Source organism: Oncorhynchus masou, chromosome 3 (assembly GCF_036934945.1).
Source record: "Oncorhynchus masou masou isolate Uvic2021 chromosome 3, UVic_Omas_1.1, whole genome shotgun sequence".
Lineage (NCBI taxonomy): Eukaryota > Metazoa > Chordata > Actinopteri > Salmoniformes > Salmonidae > Oncorhynchus > Oncorhynchus masou.
In genome coordinates, this window is record NC_088214.1 from 35,252,214 (window position 1) to 35,269,860 (window position 17,647).

General features: G+C 43.1%; 2 protein-coding genes across 2 annotated transcripts in view; both read right to left on the reverse strand.

Annotated features, from left to right (window-relative positions):
• Nucleotides 1-379: 379 nt before the first annotated feature.
• On the reverse strand, nt 380-4,659 carry LOC135515287 (alpha-tocopherol transfer protein-like). Its single transcript, XM_064938981.1, has 5 exons — nt 4,324-4,659; nt 3,284-3,437; nt 1,688-1,881; nt 1,283-1,393; nt 380-1,058 (listed from the first exon to the last, which is right to left on the reverse strand). Exons 1-5 carry the CDS (start codon nt 4,540-4,542, stop codon nt 816-818), a joined length of 921 nt encoding a protein of 306 aa, XP_064795053.1. The 5' UTR covers nt 4,543-4,659; the 3' UTR covers nt 380-815.
• Nucleotides 4,660-7,123: 2,464 nt separating this feature from the next.
• The window catches only part of LOC135515295 (xenotropic and polytropic retrovirus receptor 1 homolog), a 33,115-nt gene continuing 22,591 nt past the window's right edge, over nt 7,124-17,647 (reverse strand). The window contains exons 5-14 of the mRNA XM_064938986.1: nt 17,257-17,406; nt 16,927-17,092; nt 16,603-16,790; nt 15,937-16,116; nt 15,535-15,697; nt 14,619-14,813; nt 14,132-14,298; nt 12,138-12,274; nt 11,784-12,005; nt 7,124-11,630 (exon numbers count right to left, since the gene is read on the reverse strand). Of these exons, the coding sequence (XP_064795058.1) occupies nt 11,576-11,630; nt 11,784-12,005; nt 12,138-12,274; nt 14,132-14,298; nt 14,619-14,813; nt 15,535-15,697; nt 15,937-16,116; nt 16,603-16,790; nt 16,927-17,092; nt 17,257-17,406 (1,623 nt within the window). The 3' untranslated portion in view covers nt 7,124-11,575. The remainder of the gene's footprint in view (nt 11,631-11,783; nt 12,006-12,137; nt 12,275-14,131; nt 14,299-14,618; nt 14,814-15,534; nt 15,698-15,936; nt 16,117-16,602; nt 16,791-16,926; nt 17,093-17,256; nt 17,407-17,647) is intronic.

The following is a 17,647-nucleotide window of genomic DNA, read 5'->3' on the forward strand; positions in this document are numbered from 1 at the left end:
TTTAGCGCAAAAAGTGTTTATGTGTACTACGTCATCACGGACAGCCTTCTCTCTGCAACAAGTCTGTTTTGATGGAAACAAACCTTAGGTGGGAAAATGTGCATATTTGTTTAATGCAGATTTTATAACATTTGCATGAACATCTCATGCAAATTGGATAGAAACCTAGCTTGTGACATCACAGGGTAGAGTAAAAAGTGTTTTTCAAAACTTGTAAAGTATTTCTAGACAGAGGGAGGGTATTTTCATGCTCCCCACGTCAATGCGGATCTCAGATGTAATCGGCTAGAACTTTAGATTTTCTTTCTACAAAATGTAGAAATGTGCCGTTTTCACATGTTGGCATTGTGCTGAAGATAATGTAAATGAGGTTGAAAAGTGGTGGAATTGACCTTTAATCTTCATAATTAAAACACCAATTATAATATAAAAATACAAGTCTCTAATACAGTAGACATTCACAAAATTGAACAAATAGCTAAAACATACATCTTTAACCTTGGTCTTAGTTATAACACATGGTAACAGACAGTTGGCTGTATACTGCTAATATACTTTAAAACCCATAAAACAGGAGATAGAGAAAAGTAGTCTAGGTCTAATTCCAAACACAATGTATAGCTAAAATTCTTTGAGCATTTGGTCCTACCATCATCAACTGACAAACTTAATAACCACTGGTAGTAAACTTGCATATAATCTTGGACCTCGAGAGCTGAAGATGTGCACCCCATCCACTTCAGAAGGATGCTACGAGTTGTGTGGTTGGAATACACCTATTGAGATGCACTCTGGGATGTGTAGTCCATTTGGAGTCAGGAGCTGTAGGCAGACTGGCTGTCAGGGTCAGGTTCTGTCTCTGGGTCTGAGGTGACCTCATCTCCTGCAGGGCAGATGGAGAGCTGGGTGAGGCGTTCCTCAGACTGCAGAATGTGGGAGGTCCACTCCTGACACACCTCCTCCATGGAGGGGCCGCTGCCCCCGTACTCCTGGGGGAGGATGTCTTTGGAGAAGAAGCCACTCAGCGTCTCTTTGAAATTACTGCCGTGCATGTGGATCTAGGAGTAAGACAGAAGGGAATTGACATGAATTAGTATCACTGTTGTCATGATCAACATTGTCATCAGAGGCAGCATTACCATCATTATCATAATGGGTTATAAGCACCTGCTCTAAACAACATCTGAGGTCACTATCATCATCTCCATCACTCCTGTTGACAATGTGTGAAATATGTATCCAGGTGAAGCAAAAGTCATAGTGCAAGAACATGGTGACTGACCCGCTGTTTGATCTTATCAGTCAGGAATGGACGGATCATGGTGAAGACGGGTCTGAAGAATATGGGCTCATTGATCAGATGGATCCCTCGCACCTTCAGAGGAAACGAGTCCTGACAAGATCACATTTACACAGAGGCTTATTACAGTATTATTATTACAGGCTTATTCACAGTATATCTATTGAGTATGTAGCTATATTCTGTACGATTAACATGAGATGTCTGCAATACAGATGTTGTTCTGTTCTGTTCATTAGGCACCAAACTAAAGAAAACAGACTGAAACAGGGAGGGACTACCTGCAATGGTTCAATAGGAAAGCATTTTTGTTTTCAGTTGCAAAACTTCAAAAACATTTTTCATTGGTTTCCTAATGAACACAACCAAGTTCAACTAATAGCCTACCGTGAGCACAGAGGACATCATCTTTGCCAGGGAGGAGTTGATCTGTAGGGCATGAGCGAAGCACCATCCCTGCATGTCGAAGATGGCCTTCAGTCCATTCCTCTGGGTCTCGGTCTCCTGGACAATCAGCTCAGATGTGATCAGACTGACACGGAACACCTCGTAAGCTGTGAAATCTTTAGGGTTCCACTGACCTGAGGAGACAAGCCAACACATTGCAAATGACATCTCAAAATTACAACTTCTCAAATGGCCCAGTAGAGCATGGTCCTCCAACCCTGTCCCTGGAGAGCTACCGTCCTGTAAGTGTTCACTCCAACCCTAATCTAGCACACTTGATTCTAACAATTAGCTGGTTGATAAACTGAATAAGGTTAGTTACAACTGGAGTTGGAGCAAAAACCTACAGGAGGGTAGCTCTCCAGGAACAGGGTTGGAGAGCCCTGCTGTAGAGTACATTAATTCTAATCTTGACATCGAAGCCAATTCAACTGCTTTTTATAAATTATTCCCTTCAATTCAGGGACTGATTTAGACCTGAGACACCAGATGGGTGCAATTAATGATCAGGTAGAACAGAAAACAAGCAGTGCTCTGGATCTCGTAAGGTAAGATTTGAATACACCTACTATAGAGTATACTATATTAAGCCAAATACAGTAGGTATGCCACCTCACATAGCCCTGTGCCATGGGCCGATGTATCAAAATTAATAATGTTCAAAGTACATTTCAAGGTTGCTGCGTTGACGTTAGGGAAACATAGCAGGAGTGAAACTTCGGCGCAATTCCATATGATTCAAGAGATTACGTTACCCCATTGTGGGCGGTAACTGTCGATGACAAGGTAACTTTATTCATGTTGGGAATTTAGTGAATTAAGGTAGCTTTATTCACATCAGGGGAATTTAGTGAAGTGCAAACTGCAACTCTATACAATTTAAGGTTGCTGCATTCACATCAGGGGAACACAGAAGGGGTGAACTTATGTGCAACTCCATACGAAATGATATGTGGTTCTGTTCACGCCAGGGGGGATGAGGAGGAGTTAACAACTTTGGTGAAACTCTACATGATTATTGCATTTTCATGTGTTCAGTAGCATCTATGAGTCACATGATTATGAACCAATGACACAGATTGGTTCCTGATGTAGTGACATTCTCTACATAACTTGTGCTGTGAGATTAGAATATCAGGATTCAAGGATGCTGTGATATTAGGATATCTGGACCTGCTTAAACAAAGCAAGTGTAACAGTAGTAGAGCAAAGGATTGCAATACATGAGAAAATTAATGGATGCAGTATTGCTGTTATGAGTACATGATGCATGGAATGCTAAGGCAAATGTATGAAAGTGTGTATTCTTATTTTAAATGTATTTAATTCTGTCCTTCAGCTGTAATTATCTATTAATGTTATTTATTATGCTATGGTTTGTGTGGAACCCAGGATGAGTGGCTGCTGCTTTAGCAGTAGCTAATGGAGATCCTAATAAAATACTACAAGTACTAAATACTATATTAGGTGGTTTTATGCAGTGGTGCCATTTGCCTTGCCTGACACCAAGACCACACCATATAGATGAGGACTAACCTATCCTATAGATGAGCACTCTGCTGCCACTGAGGTCCCGGTCCCTCAGCACTCCATGGTAGTTATTCTGGAGGAGTCCCAGGACAGAGGACGGGTGCAGGTTGGCATTGATTTCTGGGCACTCTCTCCTCCAACGCTGGTAATTAATTAGTAGCTATAAGGATGGAGGGAGAGAGGAAGCGAGAGAAAGAAAGATGGGAAAGAAAACATATTTTAGATTGCAACAGAAAAATAGCCAGTGGTCAGCCAGTCAAATCATGTCAAGCTATTGAACCAAGCAGGACAATGAAAATTACATTCTGAAACGGGAGGATGGAGAACGATCAACATCTTTAACTTTTTCTGAGAGATTGCAATCAAAATAAAGAATTCAAAATATCCGTCTCATCTACATTTTTTTAAGTCACTAGCAACGATTCGGAGGTAAGTTAATATAACATTTTGTCATCTAGAATTAAAAAAAATTATATATATATATATATTAGACACACACAGTGCCTTCGTTAAGTATTCAGGCCCCTTGAATTTTTCCACATATTGTTACGTTATAGACTTATTCTACAATTGATTAAATAAACATAAAAAATCCTCAGCAATCTACACACAATACCACATAAGTTTTTTTTTAGAAATGTTTGCAAATATAATAAAAATAACTATTCAGACCCTTTGCTATGAGACTCGAAATTGAGCTCAGGTGCATCCTGCTCCCATTGATCGTCCTGGCAGTTACCCCAGTACTTGGGAAAAACGCCTCTTTTCTAAAAACATTTCATTAAATAACGTTAACTTAAAAAGTGTGAAATGCGGTCACTTATTTCCCTTCATAGGCAAACAAACTAAGTGTGACCATCGTGCACATACATCACATTTACCAAACTGTTTTTTTGTGTAGGCAATTGGACATTGTTCTTGGGGGCATCGACCCAACTCTCCTTCCCTGACAGTTTTGATTCCAAGTTTTAAACAACTGCTAAATACATTAAACCATGTCCTAAATAGTTTAATTTTACAATAGTTAACCCACCGCGGATACCAACCTTCAGTGACAGCTCAACATCAAAGTCTCTCGCTCTCAGAAACTTTATTAGAAAACTGTCCGACCAATTCAACCTGTCCTGCGGGTCGATGACGTTTTTCTGTGCCCTCTGTCTCAGTTGTAATAAATAACGTTGGACAACATTGGAGTCGTCGGGTAAACTATTTAGGTCTCCTTCGTAATAATTCTCCTTTACAGACATGTCGGAACTGTATGACATTTCCCGCCCACCACACACAAAAGTAGGCTACTCTATGTCAATGAGAATGGAGAAACATCCGTTCATGCAGTCAGAATGCAACTGAAATAATTTCTGCTCTTTAACCCGCATGCGGCTCACCTATGCTAGGCCCTACTCACCGCTGTGCAACTAAGCAAATAATCGAAGCACGTGTCAACAAAGATGGTGAAATCAAGGCAACTGTACAGCCTATTGGTGGTGAGGGGTGAACCTTTGTTTTCAAGTACTTCTCGACCTAATGTCTACTGCCATGATACGTTGCAACAAGGCAAGACAGTGGAAAACGTGTGCAGTGACTTGTGGAATATGCCAACGAGCTGTTATTCATCTAAATAAATTGTTCTGTTATGCTACAATTGAAACACTTAATAACTCGGAGGGGGTGTGGTATATTGCCATTTATACCACTGTTAAAAGCTGTTCACGATGCAACACAGAGGTGCAGTCACGATGCAACACAGAGGCCCTGGATACAGCCCTTAGCCTTCGTATATACCACAAACCCAGTCTTATGAACCGGTTACCAACATAAAATAAATCTTTAGTCATTCCCGTGGTATATGGTCTGATCAGAATTCAGGACTCGAACCACCCAGTTTATCATACACTATACAAAAGCATGTGGACAACTGCTCGTCAACCATCTCATTCCAAAATCATGGGCATTAATATGGAGCTGGTCCCCCCTTTGCTGCTATAAGCCTCCACTCTTCTGGAAAGGCTTTCCACTAGACGTTGGAACATTGCTGCGGGAACTTGCTTCCATTCAGCCACGAGCATTAGTGAGGTCGGGCACTGATGTTGGGTGATTAGGCCTGGCTCACAGTCGTTGTTCCAATTCATCTCAAAGGGTGTTCAATGGGGTTGAGGTCAGGGCTCTGTGTAGGCCAGTCAAGTTCTTCCACAGCAATATCAACAAACTATTTCTGGATGAACCCCGCTTTGTGCGCGGGGGGCATTGTCATGTTGAAACAGGAAAGGGCCTTCCCCAAACTGTTGCCACAAAGTTGGAAGAACAGAATCGTCTAGAATGTCATTTTGCTGTAGCATTAAGATTTCACTTCACTGGAACTAAGGGGCCCAGCCAGAACCATAAAAAACAGCCCCAGAACATTATTCCTCATCCACCAAACTTTACAGTTGGCACTATGCATTGGGGCAGGTAGTGTTCTCCTGGCATCCGCCAAACCCAGATGGTGAAGTGTGATTCATCACTCCAGAGAAAGTGTTTCCACTGCTCCAGAGTCCAATGGCGGCGAGCTTTACACCACTCCAGCCAATGCTTGGCATTGCATATGGTGATCTTAGGCTTGTGTGTGGCTGCTTGGCCATGGAAACCCATTTAATGAAGCTCCCAACAAAGTTATTGTACCGACGTTGCTTCCATAGGCAGTTTGGATCTCGGTAGTGAGTGTTGCAACTGAGGACAGATGACTTTTACGTGCTACGCGCATCAGCACTCGGCGGTCCTGTTCTGTGAGCCTGTGTGGCCTACCACTTTGCAGCTGAGCCGTTGTTGCTCCTAGACGTTTTCACTTCACAATAACAGCACTTGCAGCTCTTGACGAACTGACTTGTTGGAAAGATGGCGTCCTATGATGGTGCCACGTTGAAAGTCACAGGTCTTCAGTAAGGTCATTCTACTGCCAATAGTTGTCTATGGAGATTGCATGGCTGTGTGCTCGATTTTTATACACCAATCGTCAACGGGTGCGGCTGAAATAGCCGAATCCACAAATTTGAAGGGGTGTCACACTATATATACAAAAGTATGTGATCTATTTGGTCATGAATCACTTCCCAAACGGAATTAAATACTTCCAGAGAATGAAAAGGCAGAGTGTACAGTTACAAAAGTGCCCGTAAAATGTTACTTTGTCTCTACAATCTGTCAGATAATTTTATCTTTTGGCATTCCACACAAGAGGACGGCGTCATGTTGATCCGCATTTGCTGTAGCGGACATCCCAAATAGGGCATGTTTTTTGGTGTCAAATCTGTGGCTTTTTTTCCCCATTTATAGGAGAAGCATGGGAGGTTTCAGCCTGCCAAGCATGGGCATGAAACTACTACTTTGAGTAGCTATAAGAAGACATTTCATTGACACCTCCCTTTGCAAAAGAAACCAAAATGTATAGGAAAATATTCACAACAGTCTACATTCAAACATTATAGAATGTCCTCACGAGGTCAAACAGAATGTCCTCATGAGGTCATAGAAACAGCAGCACCTGCTGGACAAAGAAATTACAGAAGAGAATGAATAAAATAGGAAATAAACAAGTACAGAAGGATGGAAATAAAGAGCTACGAGTCCAGTCATTTTTTTGTTTGATATTTTTTTTAAACTAAAAAACAGAATTACAGGGTCAGGGAGACGATCCAGACGCCTAAGTTAGCAGAGAATGCCGTTGAGTACTCACGACGAGTACTCCTTTAAGGTTGTAGTTACAGTGACCAGAAGTACAGGGTACAATGACAGTACATAGGGCGAGCATGTCCAAAAACTGAAACATAAAACAACGCTCGCGGGACACATGGGACATGTAATGATCGTCCGTTTCATATAATCCATACAGGGTCTTTATTAAGTCTTTATAACGTTCTAGGCATAAGGGAAACATGGTTTACGTTTCATAAAACATTCTAAAGAGCTTTGTTTTGGTCCAGGCTTTTGCTACAGTAGATTCCACTCTTCTTCCATGGGAGGATCCATTTGAGTGACAGCTCTGATTCAGTGATCCAATGAGAAGCGACAGGGGAATGGGTCCAGTGCTACTCCAATCTTAGCATTCATAGATCAGCTGGATCATACTCCAAGCAAGGTAAGTGTGTGTACAGGGTATGCTTGTAAGCAGGGTGTGTGTAAGCACTTCAGTGTGTGTATATTTACAATATCTTTGTGTGTGGGCCCTCCATATCACTCTCTCAGGGGTGTGACGTTACATTAGGAATGTAACAAAAGGGTAAATATTTGCTTATTCCCCCACTAGGTCCATTGGTTGACCTAGAGAGGTGCAGTCTTCAGACCTGTAGAGACCACAATATCTGAAAATGTAACAGAATGGCATCACCATCTTAACAACGGGCGGGGGACCCAAGGTCGCACAGGGTGACTCGTTACTAGTTGTGCCCCATCTTTCTCGTTTTCGTCAGGAAAAAAACAAATGAATCGCTCGCTTATTCGCTGCCTATAATGGTTCTTATATAGCAGCTAAAGTGCACAAGTAGGTACACTTTTATGGCAAATCATTTATTTTTGTCAGAAATTGGACAATCGGATGAGGTGGAATCTAGTTAAATATTGACTCATTGATCTACAAAGCACTGAAGCCCAATGAAAATCAACAGTTTGCCCTGAGACACTGGGGTCCCCTCCTCCCTCGGGTACAAACATTGCTTAACACTTATTAAGACTTATTACAGGGATTACGCATGGCCGTTATTGCTCACCAGCTCCATTCAAGTCTATGGGCCTCTGTGGAGAATCCCATCTGAGCTGGGCAAGGCCGACAGGAAAGCTCAACCATAAAAAGACTGGGCATATTGCAAATGACACCCTATTCCCTATATAGTCCAATATAGCATGAGACTTCTTGTGCACTATATCAGCAATAAGGTGTAACTTGGAACGGAGACACTAATAGATCACCATGTTGTCTTTTCTTGGTTCTCTCCTTCACCACATTATTTAAGACTAGTTCCCCCTAGACCACATTTAAGCTCCATCAGGCTTTCCATAATCACCATTACAGTTGACCTATGAACTACGAAATGCAGCTTGAGAAGTATGGGCCAAAACCTAACCTGAGATATACTTGGGTTAACTCAAACCTTTGAACATCGTGCATTGATATCAATGGGAGATGAGTTATCTGGGCATATCAAGTTAGGATTCCGCCCTATACGATTGCTTATATCTTTACAGTGTTAGTAAATCTACCTGGTTGTACAGAGTGGGGGTTAAAACCCTCAGGTGGCTTTTAGGAAGGGAGGGATTCTGGGAAATGGTTCTTACTCAGTCAGAGCAAAACGCTTAAAGCTGAAACGCATGAAATGCATTCTAATATTCAAGTCTCCTTAGGTGAGCCAATGCAGACCCTTCTCTTTGGAGTCTTTATGTGAGAGCATACACATTGCATTTATTGTCTGGAGTTACTAACAGAATGATACATTCAACAAATCCCCCAAAGTGAGAAGTGTCCGAGCTAAGAACACATCCAAGGCTAGGAATAAAATGTAAAAATTAAAAAAAACTGTCTGGATGGAATGACTTAGATTTCTGCTATAGAGAAATATGCTGTTTTACAGCAGAATTCAACAACTACTAATATTAAGGGCGGGTGAAGAGGCCAACCCCTGCACATCCCCAGATACACGTGACTCCTAACTGGCATTGGGTGTTCAGCCCTGCGATCTAATGGGATGGCAAGGACCAGGAGTTTTCCAAACTGACACCTGAGCAGGAAAAACACTGGGCCCCAATTATAACAGAGTCAGTGGAAACTGACCCTACTGATAGAAAAGAGCTGGGCTTTCAGAAGAGACCTGGGCTGTGGTGCTTAGTGGACGCAAAGCAGCACAACATCGCATATAGAACTAGGATGTCTAGAACAGACGTAGGGATCACAGGTGGCTGGTGGCACCTTAGGAAGTGATTTTCTATAGAAAAAAACTGTCACATGGCCAAGAAAAAGTAAGGGCCCTAATAGTGAAATATATTTTCCATAGATTTAATTTCTATCTACTGTGCATTATCAGGAAAAGGTGCTGCAGGATCAATCTGATGTCTGCATTGGCCGTGCAGCGTTCTACGGTGACACGGCCTCTGCAGAAGTCCGGGCGTTCATACTTCTTGCGCTCTGCAGAGCAGCGCAGAGCTGTTGTAAAGGAAGTGAGTTTGTGTGTATGTAGCTATACGGAGCCCTCCGCATTGTTACAAAATTTGGGAGGCTCACGGTGAGGTGGTATGGAGCTCAATTTGGCCTCTGCGTGTCTCCGGAGACGCCGCAATTGCATCACACCCTCCATACGGAGCCTCTGACCACATTTTCAGATCAAGCATAAAATGGGCTTTGAGTGAAGCGTTACACTTTGGAAGCACAGCCCAGCTCTCAATGGAATGTTTCAGATATTTGACTAGCTCTAAGAGCAATAGTCATACATTCTGTCATTCTCACACCTACCAGGGATTACTGAGAGAGACTGTGTTAGCTTACACTAGTAAATAAAAAGAAGACATCCAAGATTTGGCATGAAAGTAAACAATGCTACAGTTAAACCATATTGGTATAAGGGTTGTTCCATGTGATTTCAATCACTTTCTGACTGCACCCCTTTTGATTTGAACAAAACCTTTCATTCATGTTTGTCCACGGTGGAAGTGGTCAGAAAGTGACTTTTTGGACCTGAATGTCAAAGCATTCAGGAGATGGAGGTGCTCAAAGCTGACCCATTTTGCATACCCCAACCGTCCATGAGACGTCGTCATCACTGGGGAAAAATAAACGGTTGAGTGTGATATCATTTGAAATCTTACAAACAGGGTTGTCAAATGATATGATTTCATTTACGCTATAACGTCTATCTAAAAATGTTGTACCTTAGACCAGTGGTTCCCAAACTGTGGGGTCGGGGGGGGGGACTGTCTGGCTTTCAAATTACTCTTGAAATTGGGTAGTGCATCATCAGTTTTCCTCATCATTGTAGACCTCAGAGAGCTATTTATAACGTGTCAGAAATGTCCAGATCAACTAGTCCATGTCAGCTAACGTTTTTTTTTAGCTAGGTCTTTTAGCCCATTGATTTTGTTGTAATGTTTGAGTCACTCAGATATCACATGAACACGCAAAATATGTAGAACTGCAGGAAATTAGCTTAAAAATGGCCCAAAAAATATTCACCCAATGGCAGAATGTATAGAATTACAGGAAATAAGCTGCAAAATCCTCTCCGCCAACAAAAGGAGGTGTGAACAGTTTTTGCCATGGAATGTGCTTTTGCCCATAGAAATAGACATGGGGGGGGGGATGTTCCCCAATGATGGGAGGCCCCCTCCCTATAAAGATTCTGAAGACCGGGAAGGGGTGGGCTTGTTTTAAGAGAATTGTCCAATCAGAGCCTCCTGAGGGTTTTTGAACATAATGTCATTTTAAAGGATGAGATGCCCTGAAGCACTGATCAGCCTTATATTCAGACCGACCCATACTGAACCAAACCATTAGAACAAACTCCTCTCCCCCTTACCAACAAGTTCTTGGAACAGTTATTTTTGGGCAACATTAGGCAGACACTTTAGCAGCCATTTCAAATCAGAACCTCCCCCATTTCACTACCAAATGTTTTAGGCATCTTTCCCCTCACATAAATAACAATTTAATTAAACAAAGTAAAATAAAAACCAAGGTATTCGTGGAAGAACTTATCACACATGGAAAGGACAGTCATATCAATACAGTAATCGTCATCATCATGTTCATCAAAAAAGGTCATAAGAAAGTCTTGGACCAGACTGATTGCAGAGGAGTGTCTGATCACTGTTCAGAGTCCAACGCTCTCAGTCTTTTTTAGATTACATCATTTCTGATTAGCAATCTTGAAATCAACAGTCCGTTCCCCGTTTGTTCTTCCTGATATTTACATCAACATTTACAGTCTTGGTGTTTTGTCTATGCCCCATGAAATATAAAAAACAACGGGTGACGTCAACTCAGCACTAAATGGTCCATGAACGTAACAAAACAAAGTGGCTTAAAAGTAGCTGTTCCAAGGTGTGTGTGATATTTGTATTTGTCTCCAATTGTTATCCTCTGTATACGCCTATATTCAAGTCGTTGTACTCTGTGTGTTGACGCAGATAGGCAGCTCTGTGATGGACTGATGAGGGGGCGGGTCATCAAATGATTGATCGAATGATTGATGGGGGAGGAGGGGGTGTATGCCCCTAGGAGGGACGTGGTCCTTTAAAGAGGTTCTGAACCCATGCTATGGATGCAATGGGTCTGGCCTGATGTCAGGTGTCATCGTCTGTGTCCTCCATGAGAACTTTGGTGTCCCGGGTCTTGGTCCTGAGGAGAGGAAGTTTAGTAGAGGGGAACACAGCCATACATTATTACCATACTGGGAAGTGAGGCGCGGTTGTCTCAGGGACACGCTGTAGCTTTGTGTGCATGTATGCAGGCATGCCATTATATGTGTGTGGAGCAATTGTATAACCTTACTGGGAAGCGAGGCGTGGCCGTCTCAGGGACATGCTGTAGGAGCGTTTCCAGTTCTTCTTGCCCAAGCGGTTCCGGACTCCGTCCTCCTGGTCCATCATCTGCTCCAGCAGCGTTTGGTCGTCAGCGTTCAGCGGAGCCACTGAGATGTCCCTCACGGCACGGAACTCGCCACAGTTATTTAGGTGCTCATTCTCCAGGCGGAAGAAGTTCCACACAAAACGCCTGCAGTGGAGCGGAAGAGAATCAAGTGAAATGTTGAGGTGTTTCACATTCATTTCATGTATGAAATACCATTGAGGGAGGTATTTAGTGGTTAAATGATCACCTGTGAATCTTCAGATAATGTAATCTCACCTGAAGACCTCCAGAGGGGCTAGGATGGTAGCCACAATGTCTGCAGCTGACGGTGCACTGGCGGTGCTCAGGGAGAGGGGTATTGTCCAGGCAAAACGCAGCAGCACATCCTCCAGTATGGCACAGTAGTAGTAGGCCTGAACAAACATACACACCCATGTATTATCATCACATAACCACATATCTTCTGACATTACAGAAAAATAGTAGGCCTGAAAATATTTGAACGATGATTTATTACATTAGCAGACATCTTATGGCTGTGTGTTATGGCCTAAAAATCATTCTCCATTTCCATTTATTTCCCTAACTTCTGAACTATTTACGACATACATTTCTAAATAAGCTTTGTTGTACAATTAAAAGGTCAAATACACTGCATTTCAAACAGTCAACAATAATCTAAATGAATTCAGGGCTTGTGAAATTACACCTAGGCCTTCCACAACCATTAAACCAACTAATTATTTAATCAAAATAGTTTAACCTTTTTTTTTGTTGTTCACTGATCACTGATCTGGCTTTCAGGTTTGTCTACAAAAATATTTTGTTACAAATTTAACCAGAACCATGTATAAAGCACATTCACTAATAATGACTAACCTCTTGTAGCAGGCATTATAAAACCGGTCTCATAATCTCTCTAGCACAAGCCCACGAGCTAGTGAGTAGCCAGCTAATCTTTATGTCTCAAGGATCTATTTGCTAGTTAACAAGGCAGAACAGTTGAATTGTTATGAACACACCGTTCTGTCCTCCAACTGTTTGAACAGCAGGCTAGCCTGTCCACTTGGTTCAGATGTTGAAATCAAGTGGCCTACCTTCTTTCTCAGAATGAGATCGAGTTGCCAATTCCTTATTTAAATTGTGTTTTATGTTTATTGCACATTTATAAAACACAGATTATAAACTGGGTGGTTCGAGCACTAAGTGCTGACTGGCTGACAGCAGTGGTATATCAGACCATATACCATGGGTATGACAAAATGTATTTTTACTGCTCTAATTACATTGGTAACCAGTTTATAATAGCAAAAAAGCACTTCTGGGGTTTGTGGTATATGGCCAATATACCACGGCTAAAGGCTGTGTCCAGGCACTCCGTGATGCAGCGTGCCTAAGAACAGCCCTTAGCCATGGTATATTGGCCATATACCACACCTCCTCATGCCTTATTGCTTAATTAGACAACTAGTATAACAGTCGGTGGCCAAAATGCTGCTAGCGTTAACTGCAATGCCGTGCGCAACACTGAGAATGAATTTGTCCAGAATCAACATTCATTGATACTCCTGTTTCAGTACTGTCTGCTCTGTGTGAACTTTGAGCAGTTGAGGGTATGATTAGAAAGGTTAACTTGTCCTCTGTTACAGTAAAATAATGACTCAATGTGTTTGTGTCCATATGACCCATTCTGTTGGACCAAACCTCAAATGCAAATAGCAGGTTGAAACCGCTTGTCAGAAAGGAAGACGTGATCTCTCATCTTTGTTGTGCGAGTGTCAGGGGCTTTGTGTGTGAGTGTAAACAGAGGAACAGGCGAAAGCGAGAGGTTTCACAAAATAGCCCAATGCGTTTCTATGGGCTTATTTTGGGCCTAAGCTTGTTGACTACCTTTGCGTCTTTGGGACAACTCCCATTGTTAGGGCAGAGATATGAGCATCTTGTCATTATACTCCGATCGTTGGTGTAAATGGAAAGGTGCTCAGAGCAGAGAAGGAACGAAGGAGACGAGACCAAAAAGACAACATGAGAACAATCGGACATAAACTCTCATGAGAACAAAAAAAAAACTTGATTCTTGCGCTACAGGTATTTGGAATATTGCACAGAAACATACATTCAAATTAGTTACATATCGACCAGCCCTACATCCTCTCTGTTCCTCTTTGAGGCATATGTTTTTCCCGAACTGTGTGTGTGTATTTCTGTATTTGGACGATTGCCTCTACCCAACTTATATTTGTCATTATGACCAAGAGGTGCACACTAACTTTCTGTGGGTAGACGATCTCCTCTCTGAGTATGGTGTTATCTCCTGCATTGCGGTCAAACAGGCCCCAGTCCATCTTCAGGTCCCACACCAGGGTGTAACAGGAACTGACTAATGAACAGCCAATCAGCAGGTAGAAGAAGATCTGGGTGTCATCATGACGCTCAGCTAGGAGGGGAGAGGCATAGGGGTCAAGGGTCATATTCAATCACTCAAATCACTGATCAATCAACAAAGCACCCGCTCAATCAATGATTCAAGCATTTGGTACGTAGTGCATACGTAGAAACTACAAACGTTATATTGCAAATACCATTACTGTACTAATCTCTCCTTGTTTGTTGTTCCATTGTTTGTGGATCCTCTCTCCTCTTATGAGAATCACTGGTATATGCATGTCAACCGGCGTAGTGGCCCCAAACAGTTCTGTACTTCCGATATGTCATTTAGATCCCAGTCTAAGATGACTATAAACATTCTCTCCATACCTTTGTGGGTGCTGTAGAGGGCAGCGAAGGTGACCACGAAGAAGGTGGTGGAGTATTTCCCTGCGTTGACCAAGTGTGGGAAGGCCCGTTTAGAGTCGCGGTAACGCCGCAGGCACTGCACAAAGCGGAACCAGGCCGGCAGACACTGGATCACCGCCCGCACGCCATACGAGTACGAGTGACACACGCCTCCACCTATCAGAATACACATCGATTAGGAATTAACCAATAAAATTCAGTTATACGAGTAGGAGTGACAAACACCAGCACTTATCACAAAGCACATTATCAGTCAACCAATCAAATCTGCCAAATACATTCCATTTAAATTCCTGTCTGTTGGGTCGGACATAGAATTTATTTACAGGAATTGAATATACTCATGAGTTTTACATGGGAGTTGACTCCAACACGTAACACCCATGCAAATAATAACATCAACGGGATAAAATGTGCTTGAACAAGGCTAGGTGGGTGTGTATGTTTATTTGGACTGGATAGTGTTTGGAGTGAGCCGTCTGTGGACTTGGTTATGTTTGTTTGGACTCGAGTTCACTTTGTTTGGACAAAAGTCTTGAGGGTATGTTTAGTGTGGGCTTGTTTTGACTGAGATTTGTATGCTTGGATAAGGCTGCGTGTTGTGATGACAGAGTGAGAGAGTGAGAAAGAGAGATACAGAGAGAGGAGACGGGGATAAAGGAGAGGAAGAGAGAAATGAAAGTAGCCACCAGAAATGAGAAAAGCCCTGATTGTTGAGCTGACTGATTGATCGTCAAACTAACACGCTTATTGTCCATAGAGCTTGGAGTGTGTTAGTGTGTGTGTATGTATGTATGTATGTATGTATGTATGTATGTATGTATGTATGTATGTATGTATGTATGTATGTGTGTGTGTGTGTGTGTCCGTTGCTTACTGTCGCGCAGTAGCCCGTCTTGTTGCTTCCAGTCGAGCTCAAAGCTGTAGAAACAGATGAGGTACTCCAGGTCCATCAGAACCACCCCTAGAGAGTTGAGCTGGTCGGCCAGCCAGAAGTCTGCAAACTCTACCCTGTGGAACGGGGCTGTCACCACACGGAACTGGAGGAGAGGGAGGGATAGGGAGAAAGGTGGGGAATGAAGAGGGAAGAGAGATCGTGTGAGAGAAAGATATATATATATATTACTGACTAAGGATGCATAGGACAACAAAGACAGAGCATTTGGCAACATAAAATGTCTATATTTTCCCCCGTCATGATGACAGGCACATGTTCAGACATGTTCTGCGGCCATATAACATTTGACAGTGCACTTCTTCGGCATTCTGAGGGTCTCACCAGCAGTTTGAGGAGCCAGAAGCGTGACTTGTAGTAGAGGGTCTTGAAGGGGTTGATGAGGAAGAGGAAGAAGAAGCCGTAGAGGACCAGCGGGTTGGCCTGCATAGGCACCAGGATGGACTTGGAGAACAGACAGGACAGGATGCTCACACACCACAGCACCCCCAGGAAACCAGCAATCTATGTGGAGGAGAGGAGGGAGGGGTGAGGCAGGTTAACTGGTGTTGTAATTTGATTGAAAACGCCATCTATTCGTGTCATTCCATTCTACTGCTCATTGCTTTGGCAACAGCTGATTTGCTCCTTTCATGCCAATAAAGCTAGTTTCAATTTGAGACAGAGAGGGAGAGAATTCAAGCAAATGACTTGATACTAATGCGAAAAGCTAGATTCAGTAACACTACACTAAATGTGACCATAAAAAGCCACATAGATAATATGAACGATAAGTAATAATCAGAATGATATGACTAAAACTCAACCAGTGTCCAACAACAAACTTCTGGGACCAGACTAATATATGCGCCATTCATAAGACGCTTTTATCCAAAGTTATTTATGAGCGCATACATTTTACTTAAGAGTGGCCCCGTGAATCGAACCCAAAATCCTGATGTTGCAAGCGCCATGCTCTCCCAACTGAGCCACACAGGAACAAACTCTCACCTCAAAGAGGTGCTGGTGGGAGAGGTTGTTGCGGGGGTTGAGCTCGAAGATGAGCACATGGTTGACCCCCGCCTGGCGCCAGCCGTACGTGTTGATGCCCAGCAGGAAGAGGAACTCGATCAGTAGGAAGCCGCCGCGGTAGATCCTCACCAGTGGCCACACGTTGGCATTCTCTATCACAACCGCCGCTAGAGGGCAGAACGATTAATAACCCATTAATAACACATCAACGTCAGCTTTCCGTCAACAACTGAGCTGTCAAATCCTAAACTAGAGCACTTAGGCCCGTAGAAATGGGGAGGGAGGGAGGGATGACGGGCGTACCAGTGATGACCACGGTGACCATGAGGACGAGGAAGACGCCACAGTACAAGCCGACCCTAAAGGTGGTCCACGCCGGAGCAGGCTGTGCAGCACCCAGTGGGGGCACTCGTAGTCTCTTCATGGCTCTTTGTCTGTCTCCTCCCTCCAACTCTTGTGTTACCAGGGCCTGAGAGAGCGGAGGAGACACAGCGAAAAAGGAAGAGATTGCCACAGCTAAAAGTTCAAGACAAGATGATAAGCGAATAAAACTGAAATTATTATGGTACATTACTGCTAGCCAATGCTTTTCATTGCTAAGAGGGGGAACAAAATGCCTGTCCAATCCAGTACCTCAGTCTCAGAGATGAGCTGGGTAATCTTCTTGCAGGTGTAGAAGGGGGCCACCTCCACGTGGGCCACGCGCCAGTCAGCTCCCCGCGACGTCTCCAGGATCTTATCATGCTTCTTCAAGATCTTACGGAAACCTGTGAAGTTCAGATTCTGGGGAAAGGAGAAACAGTTGAAGGATTATAATAAACTTATTGCAATGGATCAGAAGGTGACATAGGACAACAAGGTTAGGGTTTGCGGTAGTGTCTAAGGGTTTGGTGATTAGGAGCTGGTACCTAACTTGGTAGTTCTGCAGCAGGATGAGGCTGAGGTAGTATCCAGAAATAGTGTATAGGGGGGTAGTATCTAGGGTTAGTGTCTACTAGGATTGGTTGGTATACTGTATACCGGA

Excerpts from the sequence above, each read along its gene's own strand:
- LOC135515287 (XM_064938981.1), bottom strand. The coding sequence starts at position 4,542 with ATGTCATACAGTTCCGACATGTCTGTAAAGGAGAATTATTACGAAGGA. Across the intron at positions 1,394-1,687 it reads TGATGTCCTCTGTGCTCACG|GACTCGTTTCCTCTGAAGGT; the intron begins GTAGGCTATTAG and ends TGATCTTGTCAG. Across the intron at positions 1,059-1,282 it reads CTGATAAGATCAAACAGCGG|ATCCACATGCACGGCAGTAA; the intron begins GTCAGTCACCAT and ends TCTTACTCCTAG.